This window comes from Tiliqua scincoides, chromosome 5 (assembly GCF_035046505.1).
Source record: "Tiliqua scincoides isolate rTilSci1 chromosome 5, rTilSci1.hap2, whole genome shotgun sequence".
Taxonomy (NCBI): domain Eukaryota; kingdom Metazoa; phylum Chordata; class Lepidosauria; order Squamata; family Scincidae; genus Tiliqua; species Tiliqua scincoides.
Window position 1 is genome coordinate 16695594 of NC_089825.1, and position 17271 is coordinate 16712864.

The window sequence follows — 17271 nt, forward strand, 5'->3', positions numbered from 1 at the left end:
CCACCATCTGGTTAGATGGCAGGCTCAGATGTTCTGTTCTGAGGGAAATCAGATTCCCTACCCATTCCAGAAGAGCACAGGCTTCCCAGTGAAGTAGTATAGACCTGGTCCCCTTTAGCCTGTCCATGCAGGCCTTGGCAGACACATTATCTGTCTGGATGGTGATGTGAGTAAGATGTCCACCCTGAAAATCCAAGATGGCCAACTTGACTGCCCTTAAGTCAGCTGGTTGACTGAGGCGATGAATGGGCCCATTCAGTCTTCCACAACCTGTCAAACATGGAAAGGGCTTACTGGAACTTCTTGAAGTGTCTTATCAGAAAACTTTAGCCCCTTTTGAGATGGACAGGAAGGCACCATCACACTCTGGCTTATCCTCTGAGAGCTGCTGGTCATGACTAGTTTTTTGTTAGAAGAGCTGGGAATACTATGAGAAAAAAAAAAAGCCTGCCTGTGTACAGGTTGAACTAGCCCAGGTCTTCCTTCAAAAGCTCCCCTTCCTCCTCATCCTCTGAGAAAATAAGAGCTTCTGATCTGTCTGGGGAGAGACAGTTAGGCAGATCAGGCAATACAACTTTGGTTCTTACACCTAGTGCTGCTCCCCCTTTAGAAGGTCATGCCCAATCAAAGGATAGGGCAAGAAATAAGGATTCCTGCCTTGACCCAAACCCTTTGTGACCATCTGATCCATGGTTCATCCATGATCCTTGCTCAAGGAGGCACTGAATTCTTAAGAAGAAGCTTTTTCCAGAGTTGCTTGGACCACTTACTGGATGGTGACCTTCGTCCTCTCTTACTTTTATGTCTGGATCTGCCCTGGGAACTACTGTGTTTATAGCATCTTTTGTTCCTGTGGGTCCTCCTAGAAGGTGACATAGCAAAAACGGCTATGAGACATTTTCCTATATCTAGATGCAATTGCCCTTGTACCTCCCTAGAAACTAATCTTGTACCCAATGCAAAAGCTGTGAGTATGTCTGGTCTCCGCTAAAGTAGGGTAAAATAGGAAGGTCAAAAGGAATTGAAGCTACTCAGTCCTTGATGCTGGATGCTGATGGAGCCTCAATCTTACTGCAAAAGGAGGGTCTGGCTTCTCCCATGTTGGTTACCCCTCCCAAAGCTTTCATCCCTATGATTCTGAGTGAAAAGCCTCGTGGGTGGATTCAGTGTTCCCTGTCTGACCAGCTAGGGGGAAGGGGAGTTAGAATGAAGTCTGGATGAAGTGCAGATAATCTGGACTTCTTGTATGTGTGAATATCTAGTTGTTAGTGATCAGTGGTGGAGAGGGTGAAGATGTACCGGAGCTGCTGAATCTCCCCTTGCAAACCCAATTTGTTCCATAGCTTGGCTATTGGGGGCCCACATCCTGTCGCCACTCAGCTGGCTACATGCAGCCTAATGCCTCTGCTCCTTGGCTGCATTTCCCTGCTGTGGGGCACAAAAAGTGCTGAGGCTGGGGGCCAGGTGCGGTGGATAAATCATGGATAAGGAGTTCTCCCTCCTGACAGTGTGGGGCACAGCGCCTTAGCTAGGGAGCAAGGAGGATAGGAGAGAGAAAGAAAATTAAAGTTGCACTTCAACTTTGTCAATCAGCAGAGCATTTGTGGAAGAGCAGACCCCTGGAAGAGCCAATGCAAGATCTGAGGCCCTGCCTACCGTTTGGGGTAGGGACTACATCCAACGGGTATAGACAGAATGCCCTTCGGGAAACCTGCAAGAAACCTTGCCACCAACACCGAAATATTTCTTAAATCACATTGCTGGTTTGAGGCACAAGCACAAACAGTTTCAGCAAAAGTCACTAGAACTGCTATTCCTCCAGCAACTAAACAGGGATGAAGTTTATGAAAGAATACTTTGAGAGGCTCCTTCCTACTTAACACAGTACATCTCTGCTGTTACCATATGAAGCTGCTTTATACTGAGTCAGACCACTGGTTGATCTTGCTCAGTATACTTGATACTGACTGGCAGAAGTTCTCTAAGGTCTCAGACAGACATTTTTCTCTTCCGTATTTGGAGATGTCAGGAATTGAACCTGGGACCTTCTGCATGCAAAGCAGATGCTCTTCCATGGAGTGATGGCCCCTCCCTTGTTTCAGTTCTGTGCCATGTTACCAACCTGTCTTTCTCTTCTGGCTCCTTCAATACTGCATTCCAGCATGCCACTGTCTCCTCAAGAAATAATCCCTTGACCCATCCTTCCTCTCCTGCCACTACCCAGTTTCCCTTCTACCCTCTGTGTTCAAATCCTGGAGTGCACTGCAGATTCCTGCTGCCTTGACTTTCTGGCCTTCAACCGTGCTCTTGATTCCCTTCCATATGACTTCCACACCCTGTACTCCACTGGAACTGCTCTTACAAAAATCACCAATTATCCTCTTGCTGCCAAATTGAATAAGTCTATTTTGTCCTTATCCTTGACCTCCCTGCTCCATTCCACACAGTTTATTACTCTCTCTTACATGACTCCCTTTTATGCCTTAAGTCTCTGATTCAGATGGTTGTCTCCCTACCTGCCTAATCATACTTTCAGGTTTTAACAGAGAAACTCTTCTGCTTTTCCTCTTTGTCAGGATCCCAGAGGAATCTGTTTTTTGATCCCTGGGTGATCTTATCAAATACCATGACTTCCAGTACCATCTTTATGCAGAGTCTAATACGCCATCCCATTTCTCTCTCCATCGAACTCCACATTCCTAACTTCTGAAAACATTCTGTATGTATGCTTCTTCAGCACCACAAACTCAATATGTTGAAGACAGAACTATTCATTGTTTCCCCTAAACACTCCTCTTTCTCCCTCTCAATTGACAATATAAACCTGTTCAGAAAGCACGATTTTATTTTTGACTATTTTCTTCATTCCCCATATTCACTTTCAGAGCCCTGCATGGCCTTGCCCTTTTTTACCTCTCCTCTCTCATATCTTTGTTCCTCTGGCTCCACCACCAATAGCTGCCTGGGGAACTCCTGTTCTTGGAAGCAGCTTCATTCTTTCGCTCTTGCTGATCACCTATGTCACTTACAGATGCTTCCTCTTCATTCAGATCTCTTCTCAGAACTCATCTTTTCTGTAAAGCTTTTGGCACTACCATCTGGTCCCTTTAACCTACTACAACTAAACCTAAGTACATGTATATGAAATAGCAGCATATTTTTCCTATTTACCCATAACCCCTCTTCTTCCTGTTGTCTTCCTTGCTTGTATCTCAAAGCCTCTTGTATTGTTAGCCTCTTGGGAGAGGCCCTATTTTCTATTGTAAAGTGCCATGCACATCACATAAATAAAAACAAACTCAACCAACCACTGTTTTTATCTCTTAACTTCCCAAGAACAGAGGATAATTTGTTACCTTCTAACTATTCATCATAATCATAAATATATATTTTTAACTTATATATACATAACTTATATTTTTATATTTTAAGTTATATATACATAACTTATATTTTTAACTTATATATATATAAGTATACTAATATATACTAATATATTTTAACTAATATATTTTAATTAATGAATTAGAAACATCATACTGTTGATACATGTCTCATTCTAGCAAGGAAGATCTACATACATTCACGTACCTGTATGTTCATATTTATGTCTCAACAGTGAGCTACTCTTCTGAAATATTTTGTCACACAAATCACAAGCATACATTCCATTTTCTGTCTTTCTCATCTTCTTCTTCGGTGGTGTGGAATCAGAATCATTCTGATCCTCTACATTTGATACCCCTTCTGAGCTAGTGTCTTGTCTTTCATCCTATGAAATAAAGGAACAAAACTATTGAATCTTTTAAATGCAATGCTCACAACAATCTGTATTCTAAAAAAGTTAGTCATGACTGATTCATTAATTGCAGCGGGCTTTAAGAATCCTAACTTTCTTAGAATACAACCTAATAGATGGTAAAATAAAAAGCAACTAAACACTTATTTCACTTTTTGCAAATATCATCCACCATTTACAAAGTGACTGCTCTCTCTTTATACAACTAGCATTGAATTTTCACAAACAACTGGAAGACAGTGAGCAAATCTGGCCCAAGAGGGAAAAGCATGTGAAGTTGCCTCCCTGCTGCTACCGTCCTTTACATGGGGGGAGGGGAGAATGTGCCCCATTCTCTTCCTCCACGGGGCTGAGAAGGCAGGTGAACAGAACACTTCCTCTGCTTCCTGTAGTTCTGTGGCAGAAAGGACATGACAGCAATGGCAGCTGCCACCAATGCGACCTGCCCATTGCTTTCTCCTCTTCCTTGCTTACAGAGGCAGCAGCAGAAGTGGGTGGGCTAAGACAGCTGCCACTGCCATTGTCTCTCTCCACTGTGAGCAAGGAGGCAGCTGTAGGCAGGCTAAGAGGGCAGTTGTGGCTATTGCCTTTCTCTTAATTTGCAGAGGACAACAGTAGGAGTAGCAGCAGCAGTGGCAGCCCTCTTCCTGATTCACCACTGCTGCCTGTCTCCTGGCTCCGTCATGCTCTTTTGAAACAGTGTGGCAGAGTGGTGTGGAACAAGGAAGCTGGGGAAAACAAGAGTGGGGTGGTGCCTCTTTTGGCTTCCTTGTTCAGCCCTGCTCTGCGGCTCTATTTCAAACCACAGAAGGGCAGAGATGGGAAGAGAAACTAAGAGAAAAATGGGAACAGATGAATCAGTCCTGGAAGATAGGCTATGCCTACCTGCCACCTGAAGCAGCCCATTTCACCTCATCTCACAGAACAGCAGGTATTTCATTTAACCCATTTTTGCCCAGTCCACAGATGTACACATTTGGTCCCTATTGCGTATGTGCAACATGGGGCAGAAATGGTTTAAAGATTTGCCTGAACAACAGGTTTCTGAGCACCACAGAGGTTCTTCTAAAAACAAACACGCATTATAACACGGCAGCTGGAGCATGTGTTCCAAAGATGACCCAGCTGACTGAATCGGCCACTTCAAGAAGCAGCTGGAGAGGGGGCACTGCACCTGCCTATCATCTCCCACTAGTCACCACTCCACCCTGCCATTCCAATCTACTCAAATTCTTTTCTCACTCACTGAGTGAGAGTCAGAGGAAGGCAGGAGTGGAATTAGGTCACCTCTTCCTTCAGTGCCAGTGTTGTGAGCAATCGGGGCAGACGTACGGCAGGAAAAAGCAGCAGGGCAATCAAAACAGGATCTCTCTGCCTTCTTCACTTCTTTGCCGACCCAGGAAGACTGTATGGAGCCTCCATGCCCTTCAATTTCTCTCTCTCTCTAAAGCATTGGTTCTCAAACTTTTTAGCAACAGGATCCTCTTTTTAAACTGATACTCTTTCGGGACCCTCCTAGCTTTGTAAGACTTTTAAAAATAAAAGTGATCTAGAAAGAAATAACCTTTTTATTTATTTATTTACAAGTAATATTTTATTTATCTATTTGCAAAAAAACGAGACCCATTTCACTTAATGAGGCAGTCCCAATGAATAGCCTCAAGGCTTGAGGGGCTTAGTTAAGTGACCCAGCCCTCATCTGCCCCCCCCTCCCACTATCTGTCATTGACAGACTTGGAAAGAAAACACACCAGAAAAAAGATGCTGAAACATTTACCTCCCTATATTTACACAAGTTTGCAAACTTCAGGAGCTTAGGTCTTCATAGGGCAGTTAACAGTTATCTGATTTCTGAATAGTCTCAGGGCTTGAGGCAATTAGTTATCTGCTCTTTCTATATCCCTGTTTTCATTGGAGGCTCTTTGAGACCCACTTGGGTCCCAACCCAGTTTGAGAAATGCTGCTGTAAAGCAAGCATGACCTTTAGGTTCACCTGCTGCTAATTGCAACTCATGCTTGGCTCTGTTCAAATAAAACAACATGCTTTGCTCATCTGAATGGTGGCTTTATTTATTGGACAGGAGCAAGAAATGGTGGACAGAGAAGCAAGAGGAAGGTGAAGTGGAAAGATTCCACATTGCTTTGCTCTCCTCTCCTTGCCCATCCGGCTATGATCTTAAAACATACAGGCAGATAAGGAGGAGGCAGTGGCAATAACACTTGTGATGGAACACTTGTGCATGTATGTTAAAAAGAGATGGTGGGGAATTATCAGCATGGTGGTACATACTGGTGGACCTGTGGATGGTGGATCTGTGCAATTCAGCTGGAAGATCCACTGGATTGCCTTGCTGTGGCCACCAGTTAGGATATCCTGGGGCTGCAATCCTAAACACTTTCCTGGGAATAGGGCCCATTGAACTCAATGGAACTTATTTCTGAGTAGACATGCAAAGGATAGGGCTGAAAGTGTATTTAGCATTGAGATAGTATCTGTGCTTTGCATTTTCACTCCTTGGTAATTTTTTTTTCTCAGAAAACAACTTTTTCCAAAGTACTGCGAGCATTATGAATATTTTAAAGTTCCAAATTCGCTTACCTTTTTCTACATAGGTATTCATGTGTTTCTAATGTATTTAAGATAAAGGTTCATCGCCAAACCATTAAGATAAAACTCAGGAAAGTCATTTTTATTTTGGGCTAAGCAATAATCTTTTAATAGTACCAACAAGCTAAAAACCCTTTAAGAAAATACATTTTAAAAATATGGTCACACTATAATCAGCCATTCACAATTTGCTTGTTCCTTAGTAATTTTTTTAGATTTAAAATTAGCAATTAAGTTTAGATTTAAAACTAGTTTAGATTTAAAACTAGGTGACATGGAGAATATTTGTTGTAACAGCTAGGGTGGCTGGAAATCTAGGCAATCCTGATGTAGGATTCAGAACTCCCCATTTGTGACAGAATTAAATAAAACCTCAATTTGACTGTCAGAGTTCTACTCCCAGTGCAATACACAGAAGGCAAGGAATGGAAGTCCTACCCATGCAAAAGAACCCTGGGAAATGGGTACATGGTCTGTCAGCATCTACATCCAGCCACTAGGTTGCTAGAAGTATTACAGCACAACAACCGCTAACATGGTAATAGAAGCTCCTCTCCCCATGCCCCCCCTAATAAAGACAACTGGTCTTCTACTCAGGATATTATAGATTGGGAAAGGCAGAGCAGGGATGTGCTCGAGTCACTGAGCCCAAGCGCAAGTCAAGTCCCAAGTTTAACAACTTGACTTGCGTGTTACAGCGCATGGCCGTCGCAACTCAACCTGAGCCACATTTAGAGTCAAGGACTTGCATGAGCAGAACTTCACAACTAAAAAAAACCCCTCAAACATTCCTTCTCTCCTCCACCCCCTCAACCCCTGCCTCTTGGAACCTAAACCTACCCTCCTCCTACCACATCTGCTGCTGCCATCCTTATGAGTGCTGGCTTCTGGATCATCTAAGAGGTCTTCAGCGTGATGCAGAAGCAGCGAAAAAAAGTAAGCCAGAACATACACACATACGCAAGATAGGGACCTGTGGTAGGACTCATTTCAAGTACTAACTCTTTTTTAGAGTCACTGGCCAGGAGTTGAGTCGAGGTCAGCAAAGTCCAAGACTCGAGTCAAAACAAATTGCAAAAACCCAGTGTTGTCAAAACTTGAGTCAAGTTGTTTCAAGTTAAATGCCCATCCCTGGTGCAGAGGATCCGCATGCTAATCTTAAGACGAATCTCTAATCTTAAAATGAGAGAGGTGTTCTCTAACATCTGGCACAGTATGGGAACTGCAGAGCTAAAGGAATGTTCATGGGTTAGTGCTGCGGTTTTCAAACTCTCCGGGAGTTAGAAACTTGCAGTAAGTCTTGGTGGAGGCGGGGAGGCAGCAGGGGCAGGGGGAAGGCAGCAGTGCGATCCCCAGGATCGTGTCGCTCAGGGGGCTGCAGGGACTGGGATGCACTCACCAGTCCCTGCAGCCCGGTCAGAAGGGAAAGCAGAGCGATTGTGCTCCGCTTCCAGTTTTGCGGAGCAGGGCGTGATTGCTCAGCTTTCACTTTTCCTGACCTGGGGAGCCCTGCCGAAGGTTGCGCAGGACTCCCTGCACCCCGGGGAGGCTGCAGGAAGTGTGGGCAAGTGCACCCAAGCCCCTGCAGCCCCTCTGAGCAGCGCGATCCTGTGGATCGCGCTGCTGCCTTCCCCTGTCTCCTGGCTGCCCCACAGGCTGGCTGCCTCTGTCTCCTGGCTGCCCCAGAGGCCAGGACCCAGAGGCTGGGGCGTTGCGACGCCCCAGTTTGAATACCACTGGGTTAGTGGATAAAGGGCTGCTTGGTTATGTGTGCACATGTGTTTTAATTACTACTATGTTACAACAATCTGTTGTAAGCCTCCTTGAGGATCACATAATTGGAAGGCAGGGATAAATCTTTTAAATACATAAATTTTTAAAAATCTATGTAACATGAAGGGACAAGAGAGACCTGTAACAAAATATTGCATCTCCCCAACCCTAATGCCCACCTCCGGCTGTTAAAGTTTGAAGGAGGCCAATTCCCTCCCCCCCCCCCCCCGTATTCTGCTGTTGTTCTTCCAGCTGCAACCACAACATTCAGTTTCCTGGGAAACACTCAGAATGCTCACTTTGCATCAGGCAAGTTTCAAATTTTTACCTTTACTTTTATTTTAATTTACAAATTTATATACTTCTGTATAAATAGGAAGTTCTCAAAGTACATATAAAGTTCTGAAGATTCGTTCTTAAGTTGAAACATTATATATGTGATATAAATAACTTTATGTAGTGATGGAAAAATAGTATACAAATATTTCTATCAATAATTAACTATAAAACATAATTAACTCCCTAGTAAATTAGGGAGAATCTGTGGTAACCCACTTTTTTGTTGTTTATTGTACAAAATGTGAAGCTTAGATGGGTGGGGCTGCATTTTACAAGTTACCATCTGCCTTTGTAGTAGTTGGGGAGGAACATGTGCTTTATTAAGTGTTTTATTAAGTACTTTTACAGCTTCTCTTTTACCCACCACTCTTGCATTTCCAAAATGCAGTGTATTTTTTTCTCTCAAAAACAGTCTCTTTCTCTCTCCCTCCATCCCCAAATCAGCATCTCTCTCTCCTCTCACCAGCTAGTGCTACTGTGCCTTCATGAAAGTGTTGGAGCAGATGGACAGCTTTTGTGTCCTAATGCTGGGATGTCTGTAAATTGGATGTTCGTAAGCTGGGGTCTACCTGTATAATAGAAACCACTGCCTTATTTTGGGGTGGTCCTGTTTTGCTAGATAGGCACTCAGTGTTTTGATTTTGCTATATACAAAAGGGACTTGTAACAAGATGTTGCATCCCACCAATACTACTTGCACAACAGAGTCAAGGAGGTCAATTCCCTCCCTCTGCTCCCCCCAGTTCTGTTGTTGCTTTTTTCAACTGGCACTTCAGTGCTCAATGGCTTCTAGGGGTGACTGAACATACTCAGTCTACCACAGGCTTTTTTTTTAGAAGGTTGTCTTATTTTGTTTTAAGTTACCAACTTATGTTCTTCTTCATACATAGGAGTCTCTCAAGTATGTAGAGTGCCTGGCTCCATTTTGCATACAAATTGACACACGAGTTTGCTGTTAGATATGCAACAGACTATGAGACACTCAAAATAAATATCATACATGCTTATCATGTGACACTTAGGTCTTTTTGGAAGTGCCCTAGAATATAACAAGCACAGAAAACAAGCATGTGACACTGCCATTGTAGGAGTTCTGAAAAGTTGTGTTATACACATACAACGAGGGGAAATTCTGAAGACTTCTCAAACATGCCTTTGGGTTGCCTTGCCCCAAGGTAAGGAGTGTAGCAAGGGCATTAACATCAGATTCTTGATCTGATCTAACCCATACTAATTGTGTTACTGGGTATGTAGCCGATGGGCATGACAGGTTTACTCTTTGGTTATGCTCATAGTGTGATGTGTTTGCACACAAAAATGTTTGCCTTTATTGATACTGGCATTCAGAATAATCTAATATCAGCAAAACGAAAACTGCATTTTCCCATCCATTTTCTGGGACCTTTTAAATTTGACATTTGCCTCATCATACACATGTGTGTGTGTGTATATATATATTTTTAAAAAAAAACATATAAACAGATAAGCTTAGGTACCTGACTTCCATTGGCCTGTACTGGTTTTGTTGTTTCTTGAACTGCAGGGTTAATTGTGGTAGAATAAGTATAAGCTACTTGTGGGATAAGAATGGTTTGCTTATTGGCAGCAAGAGCTCGTAAGCATGGAACACTGTTCTGGTCAGCAATGGCAACAATTGTAGGTAACTGGGCAGTGACTGTAGGTATAGCAATATTAATGGGATTGGCACTTGGTGGGATTACATTTACAACTGGTTCAGAGTCTGTAATACTGCTGTCCTTTTGTGGCTCTTTTTTTGCACAAGTCAAGTTCAAAGGTTCTTCTTGGACAGAATAAACACTGTTCTGGTAAACACTAGTTATAGCAGATCGTTCCAATGATTCTCCATGTTGCTTTGGTAGTGAAAGGTCAAGAGGTTCTATTTGTGGCTCTTCCTGGACACCCTCATTAAGGAGCACATAACCCTGTGAACTTCTAGATGAAGAGAGGTTAAGGGGTGAGGAGGATGGTGTGTTACTTCGGGAACCATTCTGAGTTGATTCGGTTGATACAGTCTGTGGTTTATCAACTCTGAGGGGACTTTCAGAATTAGATGTGCTGTCCCGGGGTTCGCTTGCAGATACAAGTCCTGTGTGGTCATCGTTACCAACAGAAGTTTTTAATTTGTCAGGCTCGGGGGAAGATGGTCCAGATGATGGTACAGAAATTTGGCCAGCTTGCATTTTCTCAAACCACTTTTTTACTACATCCAGTGGCAAATTTACCGAATCAGCAATTTTTGAGAGCTCTTCTGAGCTTGGTTGTGCATTTAATGCATAGTAGGCTTTTAGGAGGGATAAAAGATTCTTTAAGGGGGGTTGACCAGGAGTTAGGCTAGCTTCCCCTGCTTCTGATGAAACAGAGGACTCAGACTTCTCAGCTTCTGCACCACTAAGCTGAGGTGGCTGAGTAGGATTTTTTATATCATAGTGCTTTGATTCTTGAAGTGCATTAGGATCTCCTGGACAGTCAACAGAAAGAAGGCAAGTGCTATCATTGGTCTTTCCTTCAAAGCTTTTTTCTTTTTCGGACTTCACTCTGAGATCTTCTGGCAACTTTTCAATTTTGCAGCTGTTTACTGGGGTGGAATTTTCTTTTTTCAGGTTCTGTGGCACAACCTGAAGTTGACTAGGTTGCTCCAAACTATAGTTGATGATAATTTTGGTTGTCCCATCTTGATCAACCAAAGGAAGACTGATAGCTGAAATGACGGAATGTCCAGCTTGTTGTATGGATGCAGTGTTGATTGTTTCTTGATCTTTGGATGTAAGGTTGGAATGACTGTTCTCCAATACTTGCCTTATAACATTGCCATCTACAGCAACTTTAAGCACATTTTGAAGGTCAGTTAAATTGATACTTATTGGAGACACCAGACCAACAGTTGGCAAAACAACAGCTTGCACCACACCCTGAGGAGAACTGGTTGCCTGTAATGGGCTACCACCACTAAAAACCCCATTCTGCAAAGGGGCTGAACAGTTGATTCCTGAAGAAACCACTATGGGCTTGAATTCATAATCCACAGGTTCAGTTTTAATTTGGTTAACAGGGAGTTGTTCTTGTAAGGGCTTGTTTTCTATCTTTTGCCGTACTTGTGGTCTTGCTGGGCTACCCGGTGATGCAGAAAGGGAAGGGGAAGAGCACTGAGATGTCTTAAGTCCTGATCGTGCTCGGCCATTCACAGGGACCAAACCAATACATTTCTTACTGCTTATGTGGGAGCTGTAGGATCCAGAATGGGAAAAACGTTTCTTGCAGTTTGGGCACTCATATGGCTTCTCTCCTACATATAAACAAACATAAACAAAGAGAGACCATTATAATACAGTACATTTAATGAAGAAATTATGGGTAGAATTCAAAGAGCCCAGTGTGAAAGCAAGTATGTGCTGGTGCCATTCTACAAACACTCGCACAGGAGGCTGAGGAAGAATTCATACAGTGCAGTAATAGGTGATTTCTACAGCAGTTCCCATAGTTCACCTGTGCAAGAGATCGCACAGGTTCTTCTGCAACTGAAAGGTCACTTTTGCAATTGGTTTCACTACAGCTGTTCCATAAGTAGTAGATGACTTCTGTGTGTGGAAGTACCAACTCTGGATCCAATCCAATACCTACACTGCAGCTTTCTCAAAAGTTCCTAGGTGTGAAACTAATAGGAAGCTATTCAGATTCATAAGCACATGTGCACTTATACCGCCGTATGTAACTTTGATTTTCAGAAAGAAAAATTGCAATAGGCACAATCCAATGAAAGTTAAAAGTTAGTTACCAATAAATCCCACTGAAATAGATTGGGCTTAAAAACCAAATTGAGCATGTTCCACAAACAAGGATTTGAATACCCTTAATGTTTGCTAAATTGTTTCTAAACCCCTTTATATGGGAATTCTCTCTGTTTGCAAAACCTGTATATCAAAGCGTGAGCATTCATGGGATATGTGTATATGCTGGACCTGCTTATGCCATTAGTTCAGCCAAACCACGGACACAGTTTTATATGTTCCTCCTCAATAAAAGGAAAAAAGAAAGATTAACAAACAATGACAAAATCCAAGCAAAACTGAAGTTCTATGACAGCTATAACTGATTAGAAAGTGGTTCCCAAATTGTGGGTTAGGACCTACTGGTGTGTCATGATCTGATTTTTGGTGGGTCATGATGCAAAGATCAGGTAACTAATTGCCTCAAGCCCGGAGGCTATTCAAAAATCAGATACTGTAGCTCCTAATTACTCTGATAAGAGCTCATACCTTGCAGTTTGTAAGCATGAATAAATATAGGGAGATAAATGTTTGACGGTCTTTTTTCTGGTTATTATTATTTATTAATAAAACATTATTCCTTTCTAGATCTTCTTTTTTAAAGCCTGGTAAACCTAGGTGAGTCCCAATACAGTGGCGTTTAAAAAAGTGGGTCCTGGTGCTAAAAACTTTGGGAACCATTGGATTAGAGATACAGGCGTGCCCCTGTATCCACGGGGGTTCCATTCCAAAACCCCCCACGGTTAAGTGAAACCACGGATATGGGCAAATGCCTCACCCCCACCCTCCAGAGCCTAGGGGAACGCTGGTTCTCTCGATTCTGGAGGATCCTCTGAGCCCAGCAGAGGCTACAGATGTCCATCCATGGCCTCTGCCAGGCTCAAACTGAGCCCAACAGTGAAAAATCACTTTGGCTTCTCCGTGAAACTGGAAGTGACTTTTAAATGCCTTACAAGGCAATATAAGACCCGGGCCTCCCAATGCCTTATAAGGCATTAAATGTCACTTCCAGTTCCACGGAGAAACCGAAGTGATGCTTTTTTAACTGTTGGGCTCAGAGGACACTCTGGAGGAGGTGTGCATCGAGAGGAGCCCAGATTTGATACGCGGATAAATGAATTTGCAGATACAGGATCCACGATACAGGATTGTGTACAACAGACACTGGAAGTCAAACTACTGGGAGCAGAGAGAAAAGAAACAGCCACCAACTTTGTTACTATTATCATTTATTGGCTTTATATCCTGTTTTTCTGCAATATAATTGAAGTGGTTCCAAAAGTGCCTTTGTAAATAGTTCATGCACATTTCAAAAGGGTTTGCACAAGCTGTGGTATAAATGAAAACACACTTGGATTGAAGTTTCATTTTTCATACATAACCATGTTATGAAAAGTATAAACTATCACCCAATGGGAGAAAAAAAAACCCTCAGCAAGTGGAAAGGCACAGTTGGATCCAAACACTAGGATCATAATAAAAAAGCAGCATCTGTCAGAGAAAACACTGGGCATCTAAAGAGAGAAACACGATACTGCCACCCTTACATATTAGTCAATATGGTGGTCATGCAGTTAAACTGCTTGGGTATCGCACAGTAAGCCTATCTGTACAAAGTCTTTTATTGCCATATATCCTAATCTGCACTGTATCCAGAGCAGGTTAGGAAGAGGCTGAAAGGCTATTAGGGGTAAGGGGATATTTTTCTCCTCATGCCAAGGAAAGCCGTATCCTGCCCTATGGGGCTTCTCAGATCCACCCCAGCTATTTACATGGTGCCAGTCCAGGAAGCCCAATGTAGCACTGGGAGGCTCAAGAGGGGTGTTAGGATATAGCAAAGGAGGGCTCCACCAATCCTGCCCCCTCTCCTGGGCCCATTTCACACCCATTCCGCCTTGTCCCGTCCAGGAACCTCCCTCCTGACACCTCTGCACCACTTGGCACCTTACCTGCTTGCGCCATTGGCCAGTGATCTAGATGCAGCGCTGGCGGAGGCCTTCCTACCAGTACTGCTTGCTCACGAGTTGGCACAAAAGCGCTTAATGGCACTTTTACAATGGCACTTTTACACATGCTGGCGCAGTAACTGTTGTGCCAGCACAACACAACAATAGGATTGCACTGCTAGTTGCCTTATTGTGCACTTTTGCTTTACTTTACATAAGTCTACAATGCAGGTAACAAACAAATGCAGCTTTATCACCATTTGGCATAAATGCACACTTTCTGACAATAAGCCCTACTGAACAAAGTGGAACTTACTTCTGAGTAAACATGCACAGAACTGTGTTATAAACAACATTCTATACTGACAAGCAAGACCTAGGATATTTACCACTGTGGATTCGTAGGTGTTCCTTTAAGTGATGCTTGTATTTGAAAGCTTTTCCACATTCAGTGCACTTAAATTTTCGGTTACCACTAGATTGCGTTACATGTCTCTGTAAAACAGAATGTGCAGGTTGGTCAGAAGAAAAAAAACACAGCCAAAACAGTATGTGAAGAATCTCTTGTTTGCAATATATCAAATTCAAAATTCAAGAGCGTTAAAAATAATCATCAAATGATTGAAGATATTGTTTGTGAAAATGAACTAGTAAAAAGAAAAGGTGAGTAAACAAGTTAGAAACATAAGTCACAAAAATCATTTGCCCTCTTACCAAAACTTCAGGTAGAGGTAGAATTGCCATTTTACAGATCTAAGAATTCAGCAATTCCCTTATTCTATTTGTAAAACAGATATCTAAAGAATCTGGGTTATGACACAAAGAAACATTAAAGCCTGTTTAAATTTTAATCATTTGACTTGATTTTTCCATTACATGCTTCCAGCTCTTACTCTTGGTCTCGAATTCCTTTAGGTAACGACATCACAGGACTGCTCTAGAGAAGATAGTCCAGTAACAAATGAACGAAGTCACAAATCATTCCCCAAATAAATGCACTTATATTAAAAGTACAGCTTGCAAATAACTAGCAATCAGCATTAATGAGTTATCCTGATACTATGGAACTACAGGTGGGGCATCTGTATCCACGGATTGTGTACTGAGACAAAGGGAAACCAGAAGTAGCGTTTTTCGGCCAAAAAGACCATTCCGAAGCCCGCAGAGGCCATGGGCGGACGCATGCAGCCTCCAGAAAGCCCTCCAGAGGTGACTGGAATTCAGCTCTGGTAGCCTCTGGAGGGCTTAAAGAAGCAAAAACTGTGGACTTCATTATCCATGGTTTTTGGTGTCTGTGGGGGGGGGGTCCGAGAACAGATTCCCCACGGATAACAAGGCCCCACCTGTACCTCATTAAAAAATCCTTTGTCACCATGTTTTTAAGTATTTGCAGTATTTTATGGCAGCAACAGCTAACAAAGGTGAACTTAAAATATAGCCTATATACACACAGGAAATGTTTTTGTAAGAGGTAAAGCAATGCGTTTACCATCTTTTGAATATTACTGTTTTCACTTTAAAAGTGTAATTTAATTGTTTTTATGTGATCCACTGGGATTGTTGTCTTGTTTTATCGTTTTAATTGTTTTTAACGTTTTATTTTTCTTCTACGTTTTGAATTTTTTAAGTTGCCTGATTGCCCTTACAGAGAGAAAGACAGGGTAAAAATTCTTCAAATAAATATTATAAAAACATATCTCTAATTGGATTTCATAAGTTTGCATTCCAGAAATTCTTGCTCATTTTCAGGAACTTTCAGAAAAAGAATTACAATGCAAAAAGAATTACAATACAAAGTTTCTTTTCATCTTTTATTGTCGAATTATTTCAATGTGAATAACTGAACAATTCAAAACTCCCCAGGGTTTCAGTGTACATAGGTTATTTCAAAAATTACCCATGTAAATTAGCCTTCTAATATTAATTTGCAAATCACACTATTTCAAAAAGTATAAATCAAGAGGTGCCTGTATCTCTAACATTCAGCACAGTGGTGAAGTTGGCCCCAGAATGCCTGTCTTGAAAGGCCTGACCTTTAAAGGACAGAAGACTTGTCCCTGACACTGTTCAGGGCTTTGGAGATAAAACAGATAAAAAAACAGACAAAAGAAAATATTTCTTTACCCAGCATGCAATTTGTTTGTGGAACTCCTTGCCAAAAAATGTGGTGATGGTGTCCAACCTAAATGCCTTTAAAAGGGTATTGGATAGATTTCTGGAGGAAAAGCTCATCACAGATTAAAAGCCATGATGGGTATGTACAACCTCCTGGTTTTAGAAATAGGCTATATCAGAAAGCCAGGTGCAAGAGAGTGGCACCAGAATGCAGGTGTCGTGTTGTCTTGTGAGCTTTCTGAGGCAGCTGGTGAGCCACTGTGAGATACAGGAAGCTGGACTAGATGGGCCTTTGGCCTGATCCAGTGGGGCACTTCTTATGTTCTTAACAAATGCCTCTAAAGCCTCTAAAGTGTGGTGTCAGCAACAGAAACAACTCTCACCTCTCCATGACAGGGTTGATGGCAACCACAAATTTTGTCTGGCTATCAAGACCAGCCAACATTTGTAGATCTTGCTCTGCAGATGCAAACATCAGCTGAAGTTTGCAATCTAATAATTCCTTAATGAACTGCATCACAAAATCTGTTTGATTATAATTCAGTATAACCCTGATTTTCTTCACCATTCCAAAAAGAATATGTACACATATTGTATAATTTATGTATTAAAGCCATAACTAGTTTAGACTACTATTTCATGAGGCATAAAGTAGTGGCACTTAATTAAAAATGAAGTCCTGCTAACACAAATGGAAAGCTCCATTTAGCTTTAATGGACCTGGATTTCACTTGCAGCTTGCATGACATAAGAAGAACAAACAAATAAAATGTGTGCTAACTTAAAGTTGCTAATTAGATAGCATTACCTACACCTACAGATTGCCTAACAGAAACTAGCACCATCAGGAAGTCTGTAAATATTATAAGGAATTAAAGACAAATAATATAAACAAAGCATATTCAT

General features: G+C 42.1%; 1 protein-coding gene across 2 annotated transcripts in view; it reads right to left on the reverse strand.

Moving 5' to 3' along the window:
* The window catches only part of ZEB1 (zinc finger E-box binding homeobox 1), a 92245-nt gene that overhangs the window by 5097 nt on the left and 69877 nt on the right, over window positions 1-17271 (reverse strand). For both annotated transcript variants that reach the window (XM_066631267.1, XM_066631268.1), the window contains exons 6-8: window positions 14640-14745; window positions 10016-11823; window positions 3592-3772 (exon numbers count right to left, since the gene is read on the reverse strand). In XM_066631267.1, coding sequence (XP_066487364.1) covers window positions 3592-3772; window positions 10016-11823; window positions 14640-14745 — 2095 coding nt within the window. The remainder of the gene's footprint in view (window positions 1-3591; window positions 3773-10015; window positions 11824-14639; window positions 14746-17271) is intronic.